Raw genomic sequence first — 19,634 nt, 5'->3', positions numbered from 1 at the left:
CTCCCCCCCCCCCCCGCCCACCTTATTTGTGTTTTTAGACAGGAGATGCAGATTATCGTTGTCAGTAGGATTCTTGATAGCAAACACTAGACTTTTCTTTACGTGGGACTTTTTGTGTCTAAATGCCTCGGTCTCAGGGGGACTTTCTGCACCACACGAGGCTGATTCCCAGCCCCACAAGTCACAGCTCCGGCTGAGACAACCTTCCCCACCTTTGCCGTCACAAACCCCTTTGCCTGAAGTTCTTGGGCTTTTTTAAACTAATTCCGGCCTGTCCCTCCGCTGCCTCCTGAACCGTCGGTCTGTGTCCCTGTGGTTCTGGCTCCATGACAAGGAAGACCCTGCCCGTGTTGGGCCCCTTTTCACCTGTTTTGTACGTCAGAGTGAAAAGGTTTCCGCTGCTTTTAACACTTGATTGTTGGAACCCAGCTTGGAGAGGGTCCTGTCACCTTACAGAGTGTCCGTGCCCCATTGCTGGGAGCATCGGGCTACAGAGAACACGTAGGTGTTCCACAAAAAACCCACAGGAAACAGGAGACATCAGCAAGCCCACTGGCTTCCCCGGAACCCACGCACCTGTCACCCGTGGGAACTGGCCACACTTGGGACCCCGGAGGCCTGACTGCAAACCCAGAACACAACTTACTCCTCAGAACCGTGTCCCAGGAGGAGGCCCTCAGGGTGACAGGCCGGACATGGTCGGTGTGACAGTGGTAAAGGGGCCGCTATTTGTTGTCGTTTATTATCTGCTTTGTTCTTTTTCTTACATTTTAAACAAAAATGCACTTTTGGGGGGCCGTGTGCTTGACTTTTCTAGAAGCTTGGGAATGATGCAGCGTCTCAGGATTCTTTCGGCCTGGGCAGCACGGAGCGGTTGGATGCAGGTGGGGCAGGTAAGTCCGGCGATTGCCGTCACCCCGTCGGGAAAGGCGCTCAGCTTCCGGTCCCAGGAGCCTCACGTCATTCGCAGGAGAAAAATAAAAACGGGGCGTGAGAATAGGTTTCTGCGTCACGGTCCTCAGCTGGCACCGAAAGACATTTCCTCACCTGCCGCAGGTCAGCCCGGGGCATGTCCCCATCCCCGCAGCCACGCGCCTGGACAGCGTACCTTTTCCAGTTTCCCAAAGGGAGGAGATTTCTCTGAGAGGAACTCCCCGGCTGTGGGCGTTGGAGGGGCGGGGGAGGCGGGGACAGGGCTGACGTTAGAAAGAAGCCATACACGGTAGGTGGAAGGTGGCCCATTTGTTTGACACGAGGGAGTGTTCTTTCCTTTCTGCACCGATATCCTTGGCAGGTGTAGCAAAATCACACGGCACCTCTGGTGGAAACGGAGAGTAACTTACAAATTGCGTGTCAGAAACCTCACTTTGCTGTTTGAGATTCCTGGGTTGAGCCCCAGAGTCTTTATGCCGTGAGAGCTGGAATGTAGCTCGTTATTTAACCAGCTTGTTTCCGCCTGTGGTCTAGACGCTTCAGGCAGCAACAGGGCAGGGGTGCGAGATGAGGTGACATCGTCACGGTTCTCGCTAAATGCGAGGCGATGGATGTCGCGCAGCCCTCGTCACGGAGGGCTTGCAGCCAGACCCCTACCTGCTGATGCTTGTCCAGAACCGAGGCACCTACAGGCGGTCATACCTGTACCTTCCTCGTGCCAGACCTGAGAAAGATCTAGCGCACTGAGCACCGCGTCCCCTCTGGACGTTAGTAGGGACGTGGACACGCTTGAACTTAGGCTTGCATCTGGGGGGTGGTCAGGAGTGATGGGAAGGGTACCACCAAGTACGCTGCTTTCCCGCAAACGTTGTCGTCTTCCGCCAGCGTGAGTGGACTCAAAGAGCATGTAGAACAACATGTTCTGTTCCGAAATACCTGCGAGGAGACATGAGCAGAAGTGGGCGTGGCAGTCGAGAGCAGGGCCCCTCCTCGCTCCCAGTGATCAGTTTCTTCTGCCTCTGATTTTGCTCGTAAAGCGTGCTCTCTGTACCTGTTTTTATTTTAGTGCCTAAGCCGCACCCCAGTGTTCCGGAGAACCGCTTCGGTCTGGGAACACCAGAAAAGAACGCCAAAGCGGAGCCCAAAGTGGACGCGGGTTCCAGGCCCCGGAGCTCGTCCAACACGCCTGCCAGCCCGAAGCCCCTGCCGCAGGCCCCCAAACCCAGCCTGGCGGCACGTCCCACCATCCCGCAGAAACCAAGAGCCGCCTCTCGGCCTGGTAAGGGTCTTACTGGGCATCGAGTGGCCCCGTGCCCGGCTGGCCTCCGGAGGGTGCTGGATCGGGACTCACAGGTGGTTCCCGGGGCTACTGGCGAACGTGGGCGCAGCGGGTCCGCGGGAGGGGCTTCGAAAGGGGCAAAGGCCGAAGAGTTTCTGAGACTGTCCCTGCATACGGGTGGCAGGTGGGAGGGCCACGGGAGGAAACAGTCTTGTGTTGACCCAGTCGCTTGATTGAGCTTTCTGAGATCCGTCTCCGGGGTCTACACAAATAAGGAAGCGTAAGTTCCTCTCCTTTCGCCCCAGATTCTGTGAAATATTGAGGGTTTAGAACAGGGCTTGGCAAACCAGGGGCCTGTTTTTGTTGTTACAGTGTCACCGGCACACAGCCATGCCGTTTGTATTAGTTTTTGCGCTAAGGTGGCAGAGTTGAGTAGTTGTGACAGAGGCCGTTGGCCTGCAGACCCTGAAACACTCAGGTTTGGCCCTTTACAGAAAAAGCTTGCTGGCTCTCGGTTTAGAAAACCTAAGGATAGAAGAAGCTTAAAAATCTTAGAAATGGATGGGCCTCTGCCTTATTCTCTCCTGCATTAGTTCTTCCCTGTACGGTTTTTTTTTTCCTTTGTTTTTCTCCAACAGTCTATTTAAAAAAAATTTTAAACATTTGCAAAAATAGAGTGGATAATATATTGAACCCCATATCGCATCTTCACTTTTTTCCCCCATAATGATTAGGCAAATAAGGTAGATATGTACAGTCAGATTATGCCCATCATCATCACGGCTAATGCTTTTGTAAAAAATGTTTATTTTTTATTTTGAGAGAGAGAGAATCCCAAGCAGGCTCCGCACTGTCAGCGCAGAGCCCGATGGAGGGCTCGAACTCACGAACCGTGAGATCATGACCTGAGCTGAAATCAAGAGTCAGCCGCTTCACCGGCCGAGCCGCCCAGGCGCCCCATCTCTGCTAATCTTAACTCTGTGCCAGGCCGCGTGCTAAGTGCTTTATGCGGATAAACTCCTAATGTCCTCACCACAGCTCCGTTCCACAGATGTGGAGTGTGAGGCCCAGGGACACTCAAGTTTGGCATGCCACACGGCTGGTGAGCGGCAGCCGGACCCTAGGACCCCCCCAGCTGTAGGGGTGACCACCCCCACGGGCGTGCACACTAGAAAGTAAGACGCACGCCTCGTCGTAGTCCTTCGCCAACACGCAGAGGATTGGGTAGAATGAGAAAAGATAAGGTCGCAGGCGTCCAAACACATTCCGCTTGTGGGTCTTTCCCGTTTTCCCTCAAACATGCCTCTCATTCACCGAGCGGCCAGCTGGTTAATGCCCTCCGGTCTTCACAGCCCATTGGTCCCTCAAGAAACCCGGTGCACAGTCTCCAAAGAGCAGCCACAGAGACACACCCTGCGGTCAGCCCCCAGCAGCCGACCCTTGAAGCAGATCACTTAGGACTGCCTCATTCTGCTCAAACCTCTTTGCAGACCAAAGTTATGATAGGGAACAAAAAATTTCTTGGTGCAACACAAAATACCTTCATGATAGAGTGGGGAGAGGGAAGGCATAAAATAATAATAAAACGTCAGCAAGGTGTATCCCTCGTCTGCGGTAAGGAAACAGTTCTAAAACGAACCTGATCTCGTTTGTACTTTAGCTCCCCAGCGGCCAATTCCAAATGCAAAACCAGCCGGATTCCCAATACTCTGTTGCAAGGAGCTTCTGTTTTCAATTTGTTAAATGTGTCCGTTCATTTCTCAGCACTTAGTCTGTCTTGAATTATGTTAGCACACTCGTTTGTTTTCGTAGCGCTTGAGAATTGAGGCATTTTCAAATACGCCACCTCCTTTCCCTTCCTCGGCTCTGAGAGACCGCCCCAAGCAGGGAGAGGTCTTCCGCGGTGTTAGGTGACAGCCTGTGTGTATAGTGACGCAGGGAGGGGAGTTGAATTGGAAGGCGAAGGCTGAAGAGAACCCTCTGTACACACACGCACGTGCACGCACACCTACACACACCAAGCTCAAATAACCTTGCAGGCAATAGGGCGGAGAAAAGGGCGCAGTTCAGTAAATCCTTTCACCGAGAGTGAAGTAAGTCGCCTTTAGAATTAAGAGACTAGAGTTCTAACCCTAGAAGTTTTGTCATTTTCCCTCAGCGGGTCATTTAATCTCTTCATTTGTACAGTGGTCACCAAAGTCCTTCTGGTTCTAAAAGCCCATTGAGGGGCGCCTGGGTGGCTCAGTCGGTTGAGCGTCCGACTTCGGCTCAGGTCATGATCTCGCGGTCTGTGAGTTCGGTCCCGCATTGGGCTCTGTGCTGATGGCTCAGAGCCTGGAGCCTGCTTCCGATTCTGTGTCTCCCTCTCTCTCTGCCCCTTCCCTGCTCATGCTCTGTCTTTCTCTGTCTCAAAAATAAATAAAAACATTAAGAAAAAAAAATTTTTTTTAATAAAAAAAATAAAAGCCCATTGATTCCAAGTTATTCTTAGTGGTCTCAGTATGTGTATATAGGTACGTGTGCCCGTGTTCCTACGTGTCCGCGTGTGTACGTGTGACGTGACCACTGTACTGGACAACAGGTAAAGGCAGTGGGTTATAAATATCACGTATTTTAAGAAAATCAGACGCCTCTATGTCTGAGGCAAAGGAACATTGACTTACTGGCAGCGTCCTTTTCAAATATCAGCTCACTGAAATTCCGTGTCAGCGACATAAGTTCACATCTGTCTGTGAGTTTTAGAGATTGTAACCTTTTATAAATTTCAGTTATTTTTCTCCCTACTGTATATAGCTGTTACTTGCAGAGACTTGACACTCCGTCTTGGCCAGAACACTTCTAGGATACTTTTTAAACGTGATAGGCCGTTCGTATTTCAAGATTAACCTGGCTTATGTTTTAGGAATCCAGCTTGTGCAACTGCTTGACTCATGCGTTTGTGTCTCCCTAGAGGACATCCCGGACTCCCCATCCAGCCCTGGCTCGTCGAAAATTGCTCTTCTCCCACCTGTCCTGAAAAAAGTTCCTTCGGACAAGGAGAGAGATGGGCAGATTAGCCCCCAGCCCAGTCCCAGGACACTTTCCCAGGAAGGTAAGAAATGTTTTCTCTCTGTTAGCTTTCTCCAAGGAGAGTCCTTTCAAGAGAAGGGAATTAACCCTGGTCTTGACGAGTATCCTAGAGTTTAAATCAGCATTCCTTGGACTAAACTTTTGGGACCAGAGCAGTTTCCTAGTTCAGAAGCTTGATTCAACCTTATCGATGACATTGGATCTTCACAGAGGACCGTATACACAGAATGAAAGTGTAGCAGACATCCCAACCCAAGGTTTACCTTCTTTGTAATCACTAGGCGCTCCTGAACTGGCTCCCAGCAGGTGCGGAGTGCCTTAAATATTTTGTGACTCATTGGGTGCCGCTTACAGGCTTCTAGGTCTCATTATTTCCCAGAACTCTTCCCCTGGTTGTGAATTACTATCACTGTGCTTCATAAGCAGCCCCCGCAGGCTGGGGGGGGTTGGGGGGGAGACTCGTAGCTCATTACACTCGCTTAGTCATGAAGTCAGACATGCCTTATTCCCCAGGCACCTGCCTGGACGCTTTCAGGGCGTCATTGGGCCAGCTTTGCTCCTCTTAATCTGCTGGGAGCAGAGCAAGATAATCCTGGGACGTGGGTGCCCATCTCCCAGAATCAGATCAAGAGTTATGAGTGGAGGGTGGCCTCGGCACCCCTGCATTTCTGTCACCCACCTCCCACGCTCTGTTAAGTACACTGTTGACTTTTGGGTTCTACCCTCCATAAAGTATAATTGCCATCTCTAAGCCCCGCTGATGAAGAAATTCCAGAGCCCCACGAGTCATTACCCATGACCAGATGGCCCTCATTATGGTTTGAGGCTGCCTTTGTTTTATTTTAGATGTTTGATGCTTTTAGAATTCCTTGACCTTTCTGGCTTTGACATCTTCCTCCACTGGCCTGTTTTATTAATGGCAGTCTTGTGTTGAAGTTAATGGAGAGTACTTCTGACTACTATCTTTGTGACTTAGGAGAATAATAAAAATAAATGATTAGCAACAAAAAAAATAACACTGCCTGCTTTCTCCTCTCCATCCTGCAGATTCATTTGGTGGGTCCAAGCTTCCCTCACCTATTAGCTGTAAATAAAAGGAGGTAGGGATTTGACCAAAGCTGATAAACCACTCATGTCAAACTGAGTAGCCAAAGCCATGAGAGATAGCTAGCGCCTACAGTTACTTTACACGGAGTGAGTAAATAGAGGGTCTGGCGTTAGAGCCACAGCCTTCGCGAGTCTTGGGGTAGAAAAAGGAACCTCCGAGTCAGACCGACTTGAGCCAGCCCCTCCCCCGCTCTGCCTTCATTTCCCCTTCTTTCTGCAACTGCTTTGTGTCTTTACTTACAAGGAGGTTTTGAAGATTGCTTAACGTTTATGAAAAGCGATGTTTTCTAGATGCCTATATGATTACAAACAAGGGCTCGAGTAACCCACCAGCCCCCTGAGTACGAAGGGGTGCCATGGAGGGTGAAGAGTGGAAGCCACTGGCATACCCTTAGCTGCTTTGGAAAAGTCCTGTGTTCTTTCCTGAGAAACTAAGTTGCTCCTCAGACATTTCCGAGCTCTGGGGTAGATGTGTGACTCCTTTCCTCGTTCCCCCTTGAGAGCAAACACCACGGATGATGATTCGTGCCCCCATCTTTCTAGGTGGGGACTGTAGAGCTTGCCCCTGGGATCCACAATAAGTTAAGCACAGAGATCATCCTGGTGGTGTCACTTGGTATTGAAATGGAGTTGAAATATACATGCCGTCTGAGAACAGCCTGTAAATGTCCAAGGTGCTAAGACTCTGACTTCAGTTTATTAGCTCATCGGCAGCGCCGGCCCGGGGATGACAGCCACTTGTGAGCCCTGTCTTTTTCTTTCGAAAACGTTCCTGATGTGCTCCTTCCTATTTTCTTGTACGTTATTCATGCTGGTTACTTCATTTCCTTGTTCTGTGCCTCCCTTTGGACTAGCGTGCCCAACTCATTTCTGAAACAGGTAAATGGCTCTGATTCTTCTGGATTATTCCATAGTGAATGTGATTTTCGTTAATCCATCCTGGAATCAAAGTGATACCGCGGGGGCCTTTTGTTAGCACCTTTTTGGGGGCAGACTCGGAGCTCACCTCATTTTGCACCACATTTCCATAATGTTGGCTGTTGAATTCTGTAGATGATGGTGTGTGCGGGACCAATGCTGTAGGTTCCCGAAAGCCTAAGTGGGGCGGGTTCTCGGATATTTAATTCTTAACAGTCTTTAATATTAATGTCAACACATCGATGTATTTGCTAATGTAAAGGGTAAAATGAATCCCTTTTCCTCAGTAGTGCAAAGAGGAGATTATTACAAAAGACATTCAGATCATGACACTGGCAAGCCTTCCAGTGGAGGGAAAAGATCTTCAAAACTGTACTCCACGATTGCAGAAGAGGAGGTGAAGGCAGTTGGGCACAGGAAGTCACAGCCAACAAATGGTTAGAGCCTTCGCTTATCATCCCTTCACTGACCCAAAGCTTATGAATTGGCACTAACAAAAACAAACTTTAATTGAGTAACTTCTATCCCGGGACTGGCTCGGGGATTATTCCTACAACCCATGTTGGTTTTCTAAATGGCAACAGGATGGTCCTTCCCTTTGGGGCAAAAAGTATCGACTTCAAAATCTAAACTTTCAAACTCGACCAAGGAGGATCGAGTTACTCTGGAGTGGGATGATTTGTCCTCTCCAGTTTTCGTGATCATGTGGGTTTACATGTGGGTCATGCCTCCCATTCTCTTGGTCTCGCTATACTCTTCTGTTCGACTGTAATTGGGATTGGGGAAGAAATTCTTAGAGTACAGTTTCTGCCTTTAGAAGGTACTGGCCTAACACCTCACCTGACGCTGTTTTAGGAAAGGATCAGTGAAATGCCCGCGACCTTTCATTGGACTTTTTATGACCCTTCAGTGAGAAAGGAAAAGTACCAGTTAAGGGTCTCAACCTCTAAGGACAGTTGATTCTATTTTACGGCCGTTGCTTTTTGCCATCTGCCTTCCGTGAGACACGGTGGTGAGTTCTGTCGTGTTCCGTGCAGGTGAAGACAGTCCCAGGAGACAAAAAAGGCTTTGTCAATTTCAAACTGTTAATTTCAAATTGGCTTTGAACTCCAGTGGGAAATGTTAGAGCAAGCCTCGCTGATTCAGAGAGGAAATGTCTTTCCTGTGACTCCACACTTCTGATCTCGCTGGTTAATAACTTTCTTTATAAATCTGACTTGAAAATCTTTGAAAGGAAGTCTTAGTATCATAAAAGGAAAAAAAAAAGAGGTAGAATATTCTGATATGTGAGATGGCTTTAAAGTCCTTTTTCCCTTGAAACAGGGCACTTTTCTTCCGGTAAACCTCTGTCGGGGGTTGACACATGAGTGTATTTAGGCTCCCAAGGATGAAGTATGTGGCCCAGAATTCTGGCTGCAACTCCGTGCCCGTCACGGCCTTCTGAGAAAGCGCCCCACACGGCAAGTTAATGGAAGTGACCCGATTATAGGAGTAACTTCTCTTTCTTGCAAAAGGATAAAGCATTCTGAAACTTCCGCACCTTGTTACGGATAACACACCTCCTCCGAGACCCACCTTACCGCTTCACAACCGGCTGCATTACGGCGCCTCCGCCTCCGGTGGGAACTGTTGTCTTTGAGGACTTTCCCGGACAGAGGTTTATAAACCAAAACAGCAGCCAGAAGGCATCTGCTGTCTCCCTCGGGCAACATTTGGGGCCAGCTTTCTTGGCCGGTACCGCTGGATGAGTTGTGCACTCCGACCTGCCTGGCGATCTGCACCCCCCCCCACCCCCCACCCCCCCCCCCCACCGGCTAGCTAACGGGGTGGAGCTGGTGGAGTTAAGGACACGCCCCACAGCACAGAGTGAAGTCTATAGATCACAGATGAACATTCTGGTTGGGCCGGGTAGCGCCTGCCCGAGAAAAAACAACTGACTTGGCCCTTCACTTTTTTAAAGGACTCCCTAAAACAAACGTAATGTTATATGGCAACCAGACTTCAATTAAAAATTTAAAATCAATAAATACCAGTGATGTCACGGACACTACCGAGGAATCCTATGTTTGACCCTGTAAGAAACAAACGAACGCGATGACCCGCTGTGGGTTTTGTAAATAAAGTTTGGTTGGAACACACGCACCCGGATTTCCTGCGTGGTAGACTCGTTTACAGACACGTGCTTACAATAAGTCTCCTAAGAGATTTTCTCTGATATTTTCAGAAAAACCTGTTATCTTCAAGTGACAGAAAAGGCACATAAACGAACACCTAAGACATTTGTTTTCCGAAGAGAGGCCGGGTTATTTGTAGAGCGTATTAAATCAGAAGCCCTCTCTCTGTATTGCCCCTTTTGAGAAGGTCACATAGATGTTTCTAGATTTGGGAAGTTTACATTTGAACTACCGTGTCGGCCGACTTCTATCACTTGGTTACCTAACAAAGCACCTTGATGGAGCACAGTGTCCCTTCTTCCCAGAAGCCACTGAAAAAGCACTTCATGTAACACACAAGGAGACCAGCCCCGGGACCGCACCAGTCCTGCAGGAAGGCTTTGAGATAGGACAGAAAGGTTGGCCACAGGAATAAGCCAGATCATAGGAAGGCAAGAAGTTCTGTGCCTGGCTCAGATTTTTCCACGACCTCTTGGACTTACAGTTCTCCCTCCGATGGGCTGTATCAGTGTGATGGAATTAAACAGGACCATCTTGTGTTTGCTTTTCTGCCCTGATTTCTGGAAATAGCAACAGGAACCAAAAAAGTAGTTTTTACAGGAGCTTCAATTAAAGTAATTTTATGTCACATATTTTAATACTGTTTTGTTAGTGCCGATTCCCCCACCTGCCTGTCTTCATCCTTGAGAATTCCAAAGCAGTCTGCTTTCTGAATAGTTCCCGGTTAACAAACGGCATTTAGCAGAGCAATTCTGTTAGCCCGTGCTGTGTACTTGCCTTTAAATCTTTCAGGAGCGGCTTCGTGTAAGCTAAAACAGCTTTCTTATTTTCCTGAATCGTGTATCCGTGTGACAAACAGAAGCTGTTGTTCTCAAAGCATGCTGCATATTTTTATCCTGGTGGTTGTTTTAATTGTGTGGCTATTTTAGTATTGACCGGACAGGTAAAATGCTTGCTTTCTTTTACTGGAAATATCTGTAACTTCTGAATCTCGTGTCCTTTCCCGTCTTGCATTTAATTATAAGCTGTGATGTTTTCATTAGAGTATGTCCTGTTTTCTTGAAGAAAATAGTTGGTTTGGCTTTGTATATATTATGATGTACCCTGTTTGTCGGGCCATCTTACTCTGAGATGTCTTTTATATGTCACTTGCTTCTTCCATAATCCAACCTACAACCAGGAAAATATCTGGCTGTGGCTTACCGTCTGTCAGCCAGTGCTGTGTCCTACTTTTTTTCACCAGATCTGGATTCTGCTACCCCGGTATGAGTTCTTCAAAAGAAATTTAACCATTGGTCAGCAGTTTTGGCTCCTGCCAGAAAGTATAAAAACATCAGGGCTGGCTACCGAATATTATTTTTAAGGTCCTCACGTTTTCCTCGTGGGAAAGATGGATGTCGGTGGGACTTAAAATGGAGAAGAGCTCAAATTTTCAAATGCATCTCTAATTCCGAATTCATGTGCACATTTCGGAAGCTTTAAAATTAGCACGTGTATATGATACATGTATATATGCAAAGTCAAATCATCTTCCAGAATGACAGAGTTCACGTTTAATCCTTCCTGCGCCAATCATTGCCACCGTAGACGGGATGTGAGTATACACACAGTGTTTATGTTGAATAGCCTGTTGGCTTAAGCACTTTTTTTTTTATCATTTTAATGGTTTGTGGGATGGCACCAAACACATCTACAGACACACAGAGACACCCCAGCACGTTAACGGCGTGAATACTTGCATTGAGGACGTGTAGTAAGGCAACCTGACTTTCTTCATCCTGTATAAAGTCAAGCATTAAGTCAGGCTGCTCAGGAGAAGGTTCATCGGAATTAGTAAAAAGCCTGAATTTTATATTCCACTTATTTATTTTGTAAACGTTTGTTTGTTTGTTTATTTTGAGAGAGAAAGAGCGTGCCAGCCGGGGAGGGGCAGAGAGAGAGAGGAAGAGAGAGAATCCCAAGCAGGCTCTGTGCTGACTGCACAGAGCCTGACATGGGGCTCACATCCACAAACTGTGAGATCGTGACCTGAGCAGAAATCAAGAGTCAGATGCTGAACCAACTGAGCCACACAGGCGCCCCCTGAATCTTATATTTTAGAATAACTTCTAGAGTTTACAGTTTCAAGCAGACGTAATCTTATTGGGACTATTCGTCAGTGGGAGCTTGACCAAACCTACTTCAATATAATTGTAATTAGCCTCCTAATCATATGCAGTCAAATAGATGCTGCCTAAGGACTGGAAAACTAACTTAACAAAGAACATTCCCCCTACAAAGTTGTTCCTACCAGCGATCTGGACTAATGAGAAGGTGGGAGGCTGGGAGAGCGAGTGCATTGGCCACTGGTGTGATTTTAGGTCCCTGATCTCACCTGCCTCGGTCTCCTGTCCACTCACGCACCTCCTTGTAACGCTAAGGAAATGCCAGCCTGGGACTAGTCTCGGGATCCCGCTCACGTCCACAAGAGCGTAATCAGTGAATTTTTAAATAGCGTCAGTGCCTTGGTGAAATGCTTTGTGGGGCCTCTAGAAAGGCCATATTATTATTCCTCTCAGTGACTATGTTGGACGCATTAAAATTTGTGCCTTCGTGACTCGTATTGGGTGTATGTCACCGACCCAGAAACCAGTCTGTTAACTTGTTAACGATGCAGATGGAAGGACCGTCTGCTTTCTGCAGGAAGACCGCTATGTGAGATCTCTCTGAATTTCAGTTAGCTGCGCTCCAGCGACCTGGGTCCATCCAGGGTGCTTTTGTTTTTTACCTGCGACATAAACATTTTGGATGGCATGAATGTGTCCATTTTTAGAGAGTACTCTGATTTCACAGACCATGAATGAGGCCCTGGGATTTTGAGGAAGCTAAAATACTGGCGGAATGGAAAGCTTTTGAATCTAAGAATTAGAGCCAACGTGGTTGCTCTGAAGTCAAATAAGCAGTATATCACCATTTTGGGTTCTTCTTTTGAACCTGTAGCGTCGGAAATTTGTTTTTGAGTCACTTGATATACAGGAACAGCTCATGTTGGTTTTAAAAGGGAATGAATCAATTTTTCTAGCAAGATTTCACTAGCAGTGCTCTACTTTGAGGTCAGATTATTGCAAAGTGGCTTGGAGATGATGAGAAATCTGCTGTCCTTCCTCCTGGTTGTAGCACATGCAGAAGCTGAAAACTTAGAGAGTTCTTTGTAGATTACTCTCAAATGGATTTTGTGTTAAAGAACAAGCCATTTTAAGAAAATTATCTACCTTTGCCCCCAGACCTGATTGGTTGACAACTTTCAAAGGACGTTTATTATTTTTTTACACGACTCAAGCGAAAAAATAAAATCAGTTGTAATATTTTCTGCTTTTCCCTTCCATCTGAGAATTTGCTCCAAGGCGTTAGGCAAAAAGAGGTCAGGCTTTTAAAAAATTACTTATTTTTACGATGAGATTTGAGAAGTTTATCCTCTTGAGAAGGGTGGATGGTTTCCATTTAATGTAATTAACTACATTTAAATTTTTATTGTCTAGAGATCAGAATCTGGCCCCACAACCAGATTGGCAAGAGAAATACTTTATTATGTTTGCATTTTAACTGTCAGGTTTCAGGAGCTTTTACTTCCTGAACCGCTCTTTAATGGATTAAGCATTTGAATAGCCAGTTCCTGGCCAGAGGAGTTTTTAGCATAATTGCCAAAGTCAAGGTCATTAGAAGCATCAGCGGGATCCTGTCGCTTTCCAGGCCTGTGTTCCTAGTTGGATCATTTGAACTTCTGAGTGACGAGGTAGCTTTTGTCTGCTTTCAAGCCACACCAAGTGTGGGGCTTGGTATTTTTGGCTTAAGTGGTATCTATACGAAAGATTTGGTGAGTAATATGTAATAAGCCTTAATCGCCCTGAGGTACGGTACCCGCGAAGCTCTGATCTAGTTGTCAAGAACATGCACTTTGCAGGGAGAGGTCTCATTTAAATCCAAATTCCACATTTTACAAGACCTCCCCGCCAGGGCGTTGTGAGGTGTATCAGTCCTGAAGCACGCATGCCCGACGGGACACGTAACAAAGGCTCCAGCCCAGTAATTCTCCACCCCTCCCATCAGGGCTGTGCGAAGTCGCCGTGGGAGGGGGGGGGGGAGGGTCCTTCATATTTATATGGGATCAGAGTGGGCACCCATGATGACAGTTCTGTCACCTGGAGGCTGGTTCCAAGAGGACTGACAGCACCCGAGGCAGTATTCATTTGTTCTCACAAGGCTTTGAACCGTTCACTTCCTAGCGCGAGGAACTGAGGTTTGCTGGGTCCTTCCTCGTGTCGTGGCCCCAGAGCAGAGAAAGCCAGGTCTAGATGGTGGCAGAAGGCATCAGGTGGGACATCTGTCCAGCAGCGCCTCTGCCAGGCTCTGTCTGTCCTGTTGCCTTGGCCGCACGAGGGACGGCTGTGCGTGAGGGGTCGGAGGGCCCCCCATCAGTTCCCCTGTCCGTAGCACCCCCAGATTCTCAACCACGGCCGTGAGAGCTTTGCCCTCTCATGGCCTGCTTTTGTGTTTTCTCATTTTGATTTGCTTCTGTTTTTGTTGGTTTATTTCTCATTTCTGCCTCGAGTCTCTAAACGTAGCTGGTAAGTCGTTTCTGAGCAAGTTCCTCCCGCCCCTCGGGGCCCCTGCATCTCCCCCCACTATCGGTCAGGCCGTCGATTGTACCCTACCAACCGTCATGACATCTTCCCCTTTCCATTCCAGTTTCAAGGAGAAGCTGGGGCCAGCAGGCCCAGGAGTATCCAGAACAGAAGCCGTGGTCCTCCAGTAGAGACGGCCACCAAGGCGGCAAATCTAGCGACTCTGGGGAAGAAGCGGAGAGAGAGTTTATTTTTGTGTAAAGGTCCCCGGTGCACGAGTCTCAGTGCAGGGGTGCTTTGTTAGCCGTTAGAGAGCAGTCAAGGGCAACGCTTCCTCCTGAGTTCTTCTCTCGGTGCTCTTTTCCTTTCCCTTCTTTTCTTTACTTGCCTTTTGAAAACAGAAACAGACCCGTTTGGGTTTTTTGGTAATCAAAGTACATTTGTTTCGTCTTCTCCCGACCCTCGGCATTTGATTCCGAAGCATTCCTCCATATGCCTTTAGTGAAAGCCAGCAATTATTCCATGGGCCCTACTGGAATTTCTCGGAGGCAGCGACAGCGTGCCCCGCGAGAGGAGTTTGGGGAGGTAATCCAAGTACCTGGACACATCCTCACACGAGTATCACCATCGGCTGACGGTGGGGTACCGCTGCTTGGATCCGTGTCAGATCTGCACTTGACTCGAGAGAGCAATTTATTCTTGATGTATGCAGTTGCACATTGTAAGTATATTAACAGAGCACACTAATAAATAATTTGTATAAATTATATATATTAGATCTTGGCTATGGTTTTTACGTTCTCCCCTGGGGAACTTCTTCCTTCTTGATGTGGAATTGTCCACGTAAATTTGGTCGGTGACCTTCGCGATACCATCCAGGAGCCCAGTTAAGAACAGGGTGAAAGAGGCCCACGGCTGATCTTACCATGTGCCCGGATTCATGTACATAGTTGATCGGAATGAGGTTTTATGAATATTCATGTTTTTTGAAGGCCTATAATTTCTGTCTGCATATTAGCTTTTAATGTATGATTTTAAGAATACTTTGACACCTGTAAAAAAAATCAAAACACTACTCTTTTTAAGACATTTCACAAATATTCACTTACATTACAGGCTGAGGTATTTTATTCATATGTATATTTATACCAATAAAATGATTTTACAAGTGGAATTTTGGCCTTCTCTGGTTCTTTCGTAAATGTAGGATTGGCTCGTGGTAATGAACTTCGTGTTTCTAAAATCCAGAATGATCACAGACCCCAGATAATCAAACCTGTTATATTCAAAATAGATGTAACTCGCTAATCCATTGTCCGCTCTCACCTTTGCGAAGAAGAGGAAATTAATCAAAAGTCTGTGAGTTTGATACATTCCCCGTTCCCTCAGATCAAGGGCCCTAAAAGGGGTGCGAGCGTGAATGGTGTTTTGAATTCACAAGCAGTGCGGTTGACGGTTGGAAAGAAGAATTATAGGAGTCGGGGCGTGTGTGACATGACTCTTCCCCACCACACACACACACACCCCTACACAGACTGAGTGCCAGTAAATGTGGACTGAGTGGTTTGTTGCCATTGCGTGAGATTCTATGAAGACACAGATTGTTCCTTCCACATAAATGTCATAATGTCTTACACGCCCATAGGAACAGACGCCTCTGCTGGATGTGTAAGCTGGAGAAACACGCGGGCAGAGACGGGACTCGGCGAGTTAACACCATATGCAGCACGACAGAGCCTGCGTTCGTGGTCAGCGGATTGCAGTGGGAAGGGGGCATCAGTTCTGCCTGTGACGCTGAGGCCTCAGAGGAGGGGACGTTCGTGCAGGGCCTTGAAGCAATACCTTCGCAAGTACAGGGACTTGGTCTGGTTCGTAGTAGCGTCCCCCATAAATGTGTGATGTGACCCACGTCAGGCCATAGGCGTCAGTGGGGAGACAGCAGAATGTGCTCATCTCCAAGCGAGCAAGGTCCCTTTACCCCACCTGAGCTCTCTCTCTGGATTCTTGCATCGGGAGAAGGCCGCATGGTCACTGGCCTTGGAGTCGGAACTCGAGGGTATGTGGCAGGAGCCAGTGCGTGTTTTCGAGCAATACTGTAAGACGGGGAGCGTATACAGATAAGCCCTGTGGCCCAGGCAGGCGAGCGGCTGAGCGAGACTCCATTTCCCGTCGTGCTGACGATCAGGACATACCTGTTGAGATGCCCCTTCAAGGGAAAGCGCTGTGGGGGTCTGGCTGCCTGCACCTGCTACCCCTGCGGGCCCAGCACGGCCCTCGTGCCAAAAGCGTGACACCCTCGCCCCCGGCCTCTACTGGGCAGCCTTCCCTTGGCCTGACCGGGACTGAGAGCAGCAGAAGCCCCTTCCGTCCAGGCCGCCTCTCCCTCGCCTTCCCCAGGTGGTCGCCAGCAGCCTGGTCTGTGGGTGCCGGCCTCGCCCGCTGCTCCCACGCACGCGTCCCCCACAGACGCTTCCCCGGCACAAAAGTCCCCACGGTCTAGTCCCACCTCGGCCTCTGCTTCCTGGAGAAACCGAGCCCCCACACTCTCTGCATCCCGGGTCCCTTGACCAAGTTCAGGAACACGGGGTATCTGCTGAGCTGAAGGCCAGTGCATTTCCCTCAGGGCGTGTGGGCTTTGGTGTTTGTTTTGTGAATATGTTCACGAATACATATGAAGATAGGATTTGTCTTAGTCCCTGAACGCTGCTATAACAAAAGCACCATAGACTTGTTGGGGGGGGGGGGGGGGGCTTAAACATTTTCTCACAGCCCTGGAGGCCCGAAGTCCAAGATCAAGGGGCTGGCAGATTCGGTGTCTGGTGATGTCCTGCCTCCTGGTTTGTAAATGGCTTTTTGGCTGTGTCCTCACACAGTGGAAGGGACAAGGGAGGTCTCTGGCGACTCTCTGAAGGGCAGGGATCCTGTTCATGAGGGTGCGGCCCTTATGACCTAATCAGCTCCCGAATGCCTCACCTCTACGTACCACCGCGTTGGGGGTTGGGGCTTTGCCACTACAATTTGGGGGGGGGGGGGGGGACACAGTCTGCCATTTTTCACATGTCCCTAAAAGAAAGATACCTTGGGGGCGGAGAGCAGACTGACGTCTCAGGTCGTCTAGGACCCGCACCTCGATTCTGGGTCCCCGTCAGGTGCACACGTTCGGGGACCAGTGAAGCCAGGTGCTGGGACCGCAAGGGAGCAGATCAGCTCCCTGTCCCAGAGAGCCCTCTGGACTCCCAGAAAATCCCGAGACTGAGAGAGAAGCAGACCGACTACCAGGAAGGGCCTGGAATCTTCCCATAAAGCTAAACGACAGTGACGACGTTCCTGTTGGGGTCGCGTGCCAGCCCGGAACCGAGGATGCGGCAGGCTCCCGGCCCACCCCAGGTACACCAAGCAGGGGCTGGGTAATCCAGGAACCACGGCCGCTTGCTCACAGGGTGTGGCTGGGCCCTGCAGGCCGGCCTTACAATGTTGCTTTCCCCTAGTTTAACGTTGGTCAGTTGGGATGTACTTGGCACATGGCGCTGGCCAGCAACGGTCAGGCCGGCGTCAGGTGTCGCAGAGAAGTTCGGTTGCAACTAAAAACTGGCCGCTGACCATTCAGGAAGAGAAGCGTCATGCCTGGTTTAGGAGGACGGGAGGAGTGCGGGCAGGAGGAAAGCTGAGCTCGGGCCCCTGCCCCTGCCCCGTGCCCCTTCATTCCCCCCTCCTTGTGCGCTGGCTTGCGTTGACCATCGTTTTAACTCGCCGTTTGCAAAACAGTCTTCCCAGAGAAAATAACCGTGCAAAGGCGAAGGGAAAACAAATGATCCATTTTCTTGGGCAAAGAAGAAAGAGTGAAAAATTACAACGGAATTACTCTCAGAGGGCAGGAGAGCCCCGACTTTTCAACGGAGAAGGTGCGCCTGGCTTCAGTCCCGTGTGAAAATGCTAAACTGAGATGGCCTCGAGACGATTCTTTGCTTCACAGCTTCCGCTTGCTAGACTGAAAGCGGCGCCCGAGTGTGGCCCTGCCGTGCAGAGACCGCGTGGTGCGCTCGTTCTGTCCCTCTCTGCTTTTCCCCGGAGCAGGAACGGTGGCCGATGCCCTGGACGGCCTGTCTGGGGAGCTGGCTGGGAGACCAGGCAGATGCGGCCGCGGACCGTGGGGCTGACCCTCCTTTCCCCCTCTTCGTGAGGTGCTAAGGGACTAGCGGAGGGGTCGGGCCCTCACTGTTACCACTGCCACGTTCAGTGTCCTGCCCTAAGTGACACGCTCCCCTCCTGACTTGACCTTCCTTAGCCCACAGCCCAGCTCCGTGGCCAAACTGCTGGAAACCAGGGCAGGGAGGACAGAGGCACGGGGAAGGTTGAAAACAAGGGATGTGCTTTTCTTCTTCTTCTTGTGTTTTGGTTTTTCGTTGGTCTCTCCCGCGGGTGGACTGGATGAAGAACTATAAAAGCGCGTTTTGACGAGGGCACACTGGACACCCTGTGTGTTAGCCAACTTGGCAATAAATTCAAAAAATAATTTTTTTAAAAAAGCGCGTCGTGAGGCGGCCCGCCCGGCTCTTTGCCTCCTCCCAGGGCGGGCCAGGCACCGGGCAAGCTGTCTGCTCCCCGAGCTGCTCTGTGTGAACATCCCGGCCCCCCGGCTCTCAACTCACACTGAGCCGAGAGCAGGACAGAGTCACCGTGCGAGCCATAATTCTCACCTGCCTGGTGCCGTAATTCGCGTGAGCTGAGATCTACGCTTGCGTGCCTCACACAGGGACGTGGGAGAGCCGCCAGTTTGCTTCTGAGCATCAGGCAACATCGGCCTGGAGCCAGGGAGGTGCGCGGGTCCGGAATGTGGGTCACGGTCGGCCACCGTCACCGACATGGCCCAGGTCCACAATGCAGAACAGAGCATCTGGGACTGACGAATTGCATCTCAGGATTTCTGAGTCTGGGGTCAGATGCTCCCCACCTTGAATTTGGAGCTTCCCCTGTAAGGACAATTTACACACAGGTTAAGTCTCCAAGCCACAGCTGAAAATTTCTCGTGAATTAGACGCTCTCCCCAGTCAGAGGTTTCTCCAAATCCACAGTGGTGAGATGTGTGTTCTCCAAGGGCTCTGTCCACACCGCTGTCGGATGGAGGCAAGATCGAACAGAACCGGGGCAACGCGTCCACACTGTCCAGTGGCAGCTGGTGTTAGCTTTAACTCAAAGAGGCTGTCACCTACCCTGTATGCACACGTAGACCGTGCACCTATGTATCCACGTCCGGCCCGGCACTCTGGGATCGGGCCCAACTCTGCACCTCCCTTGACGCGCCATGATCGTGAGGACTTTTGAAAAGGAAAGCCTGTTTTAACCTTCGTTCCTGAAGGTAAGAGGGAAGGAGCCATGTCCTTCCCAGACAGAAGCTCTGAAAGGAAGGTAGACCCTCTAAGTGGTTTCCGTGTGGTCCGAGGGGCCCGGACGCAGAAACAGCCCTGCCGGAAGGCGCGCCTTGAGCTCCTAGACGTTGAGTCCCTGCAGAGAATCTAGACCTGAATGGCATGTGGGTTCCCCGCTGGAGGGGTG

The 19,634-nt window shown here is 49.6% G+C and overlaps 1 protein-coding gene across 5 annotated transcripts in view; it reads left to right on the top strand.

Moving 5' to 3' along the window:
* Positions 1–15,255, top strand: part of CARMIL1 (capping protein regulator and myosin 1 linker 1) — a 313,422-nt gene extending 298,167 nt beyond the window's left edge. For 2 of the 5 annotated variants that reach the window (XM_032593105.1, XM_032593107.1), the window contains 4 exons: positions 818–893; positions 2,000–2,212; positions 5,163–5,303; positions 7,594–11,390. In XM_032593105.1, the coding sequence (XP_032448996.1) occupies positions 818–893; positions 2,000–2,212; positions 5,163–5,303; positions 7,594–7,748 (585 nt within the window). In that variant the 3' untranslated portion in view covers positions 7,749–11,390. Of the gene's footprint in view, positions 1–817; positions 894–1,999; positions 2,213–5,162; positions 5,304–7,242; positions 7,278–7,593; positions 11,391–14,205 lie in introns of those variants that run through there. The other 3 variants (XM_030314690.1, XM_032593106.1, XM_030314692.1) reach the window with 3 other exon arrangements.
* The last annotated feature ends 4,379 nt before the right edge of the window (positions 15,256–19,634 follow it).

This window comes from Lynx canadensis, chromosome B2 (assembly GCF_007474595.2).
Source record: "Lynx canadensis isolate LIC74 chromosome B2, mLynCan4.pri.v2, whole genome shotgun sequence".
NCBI classification, from domain to species: domain Eukaryota; kingdom Metazoa; phylum Chordata; class Mammalia; order Carnivora; family Felidae; genus Lynx; species Lynx canadensis.
This window is presented reverse-complemented; position numbering and strand designations above follow the sequence as displayed.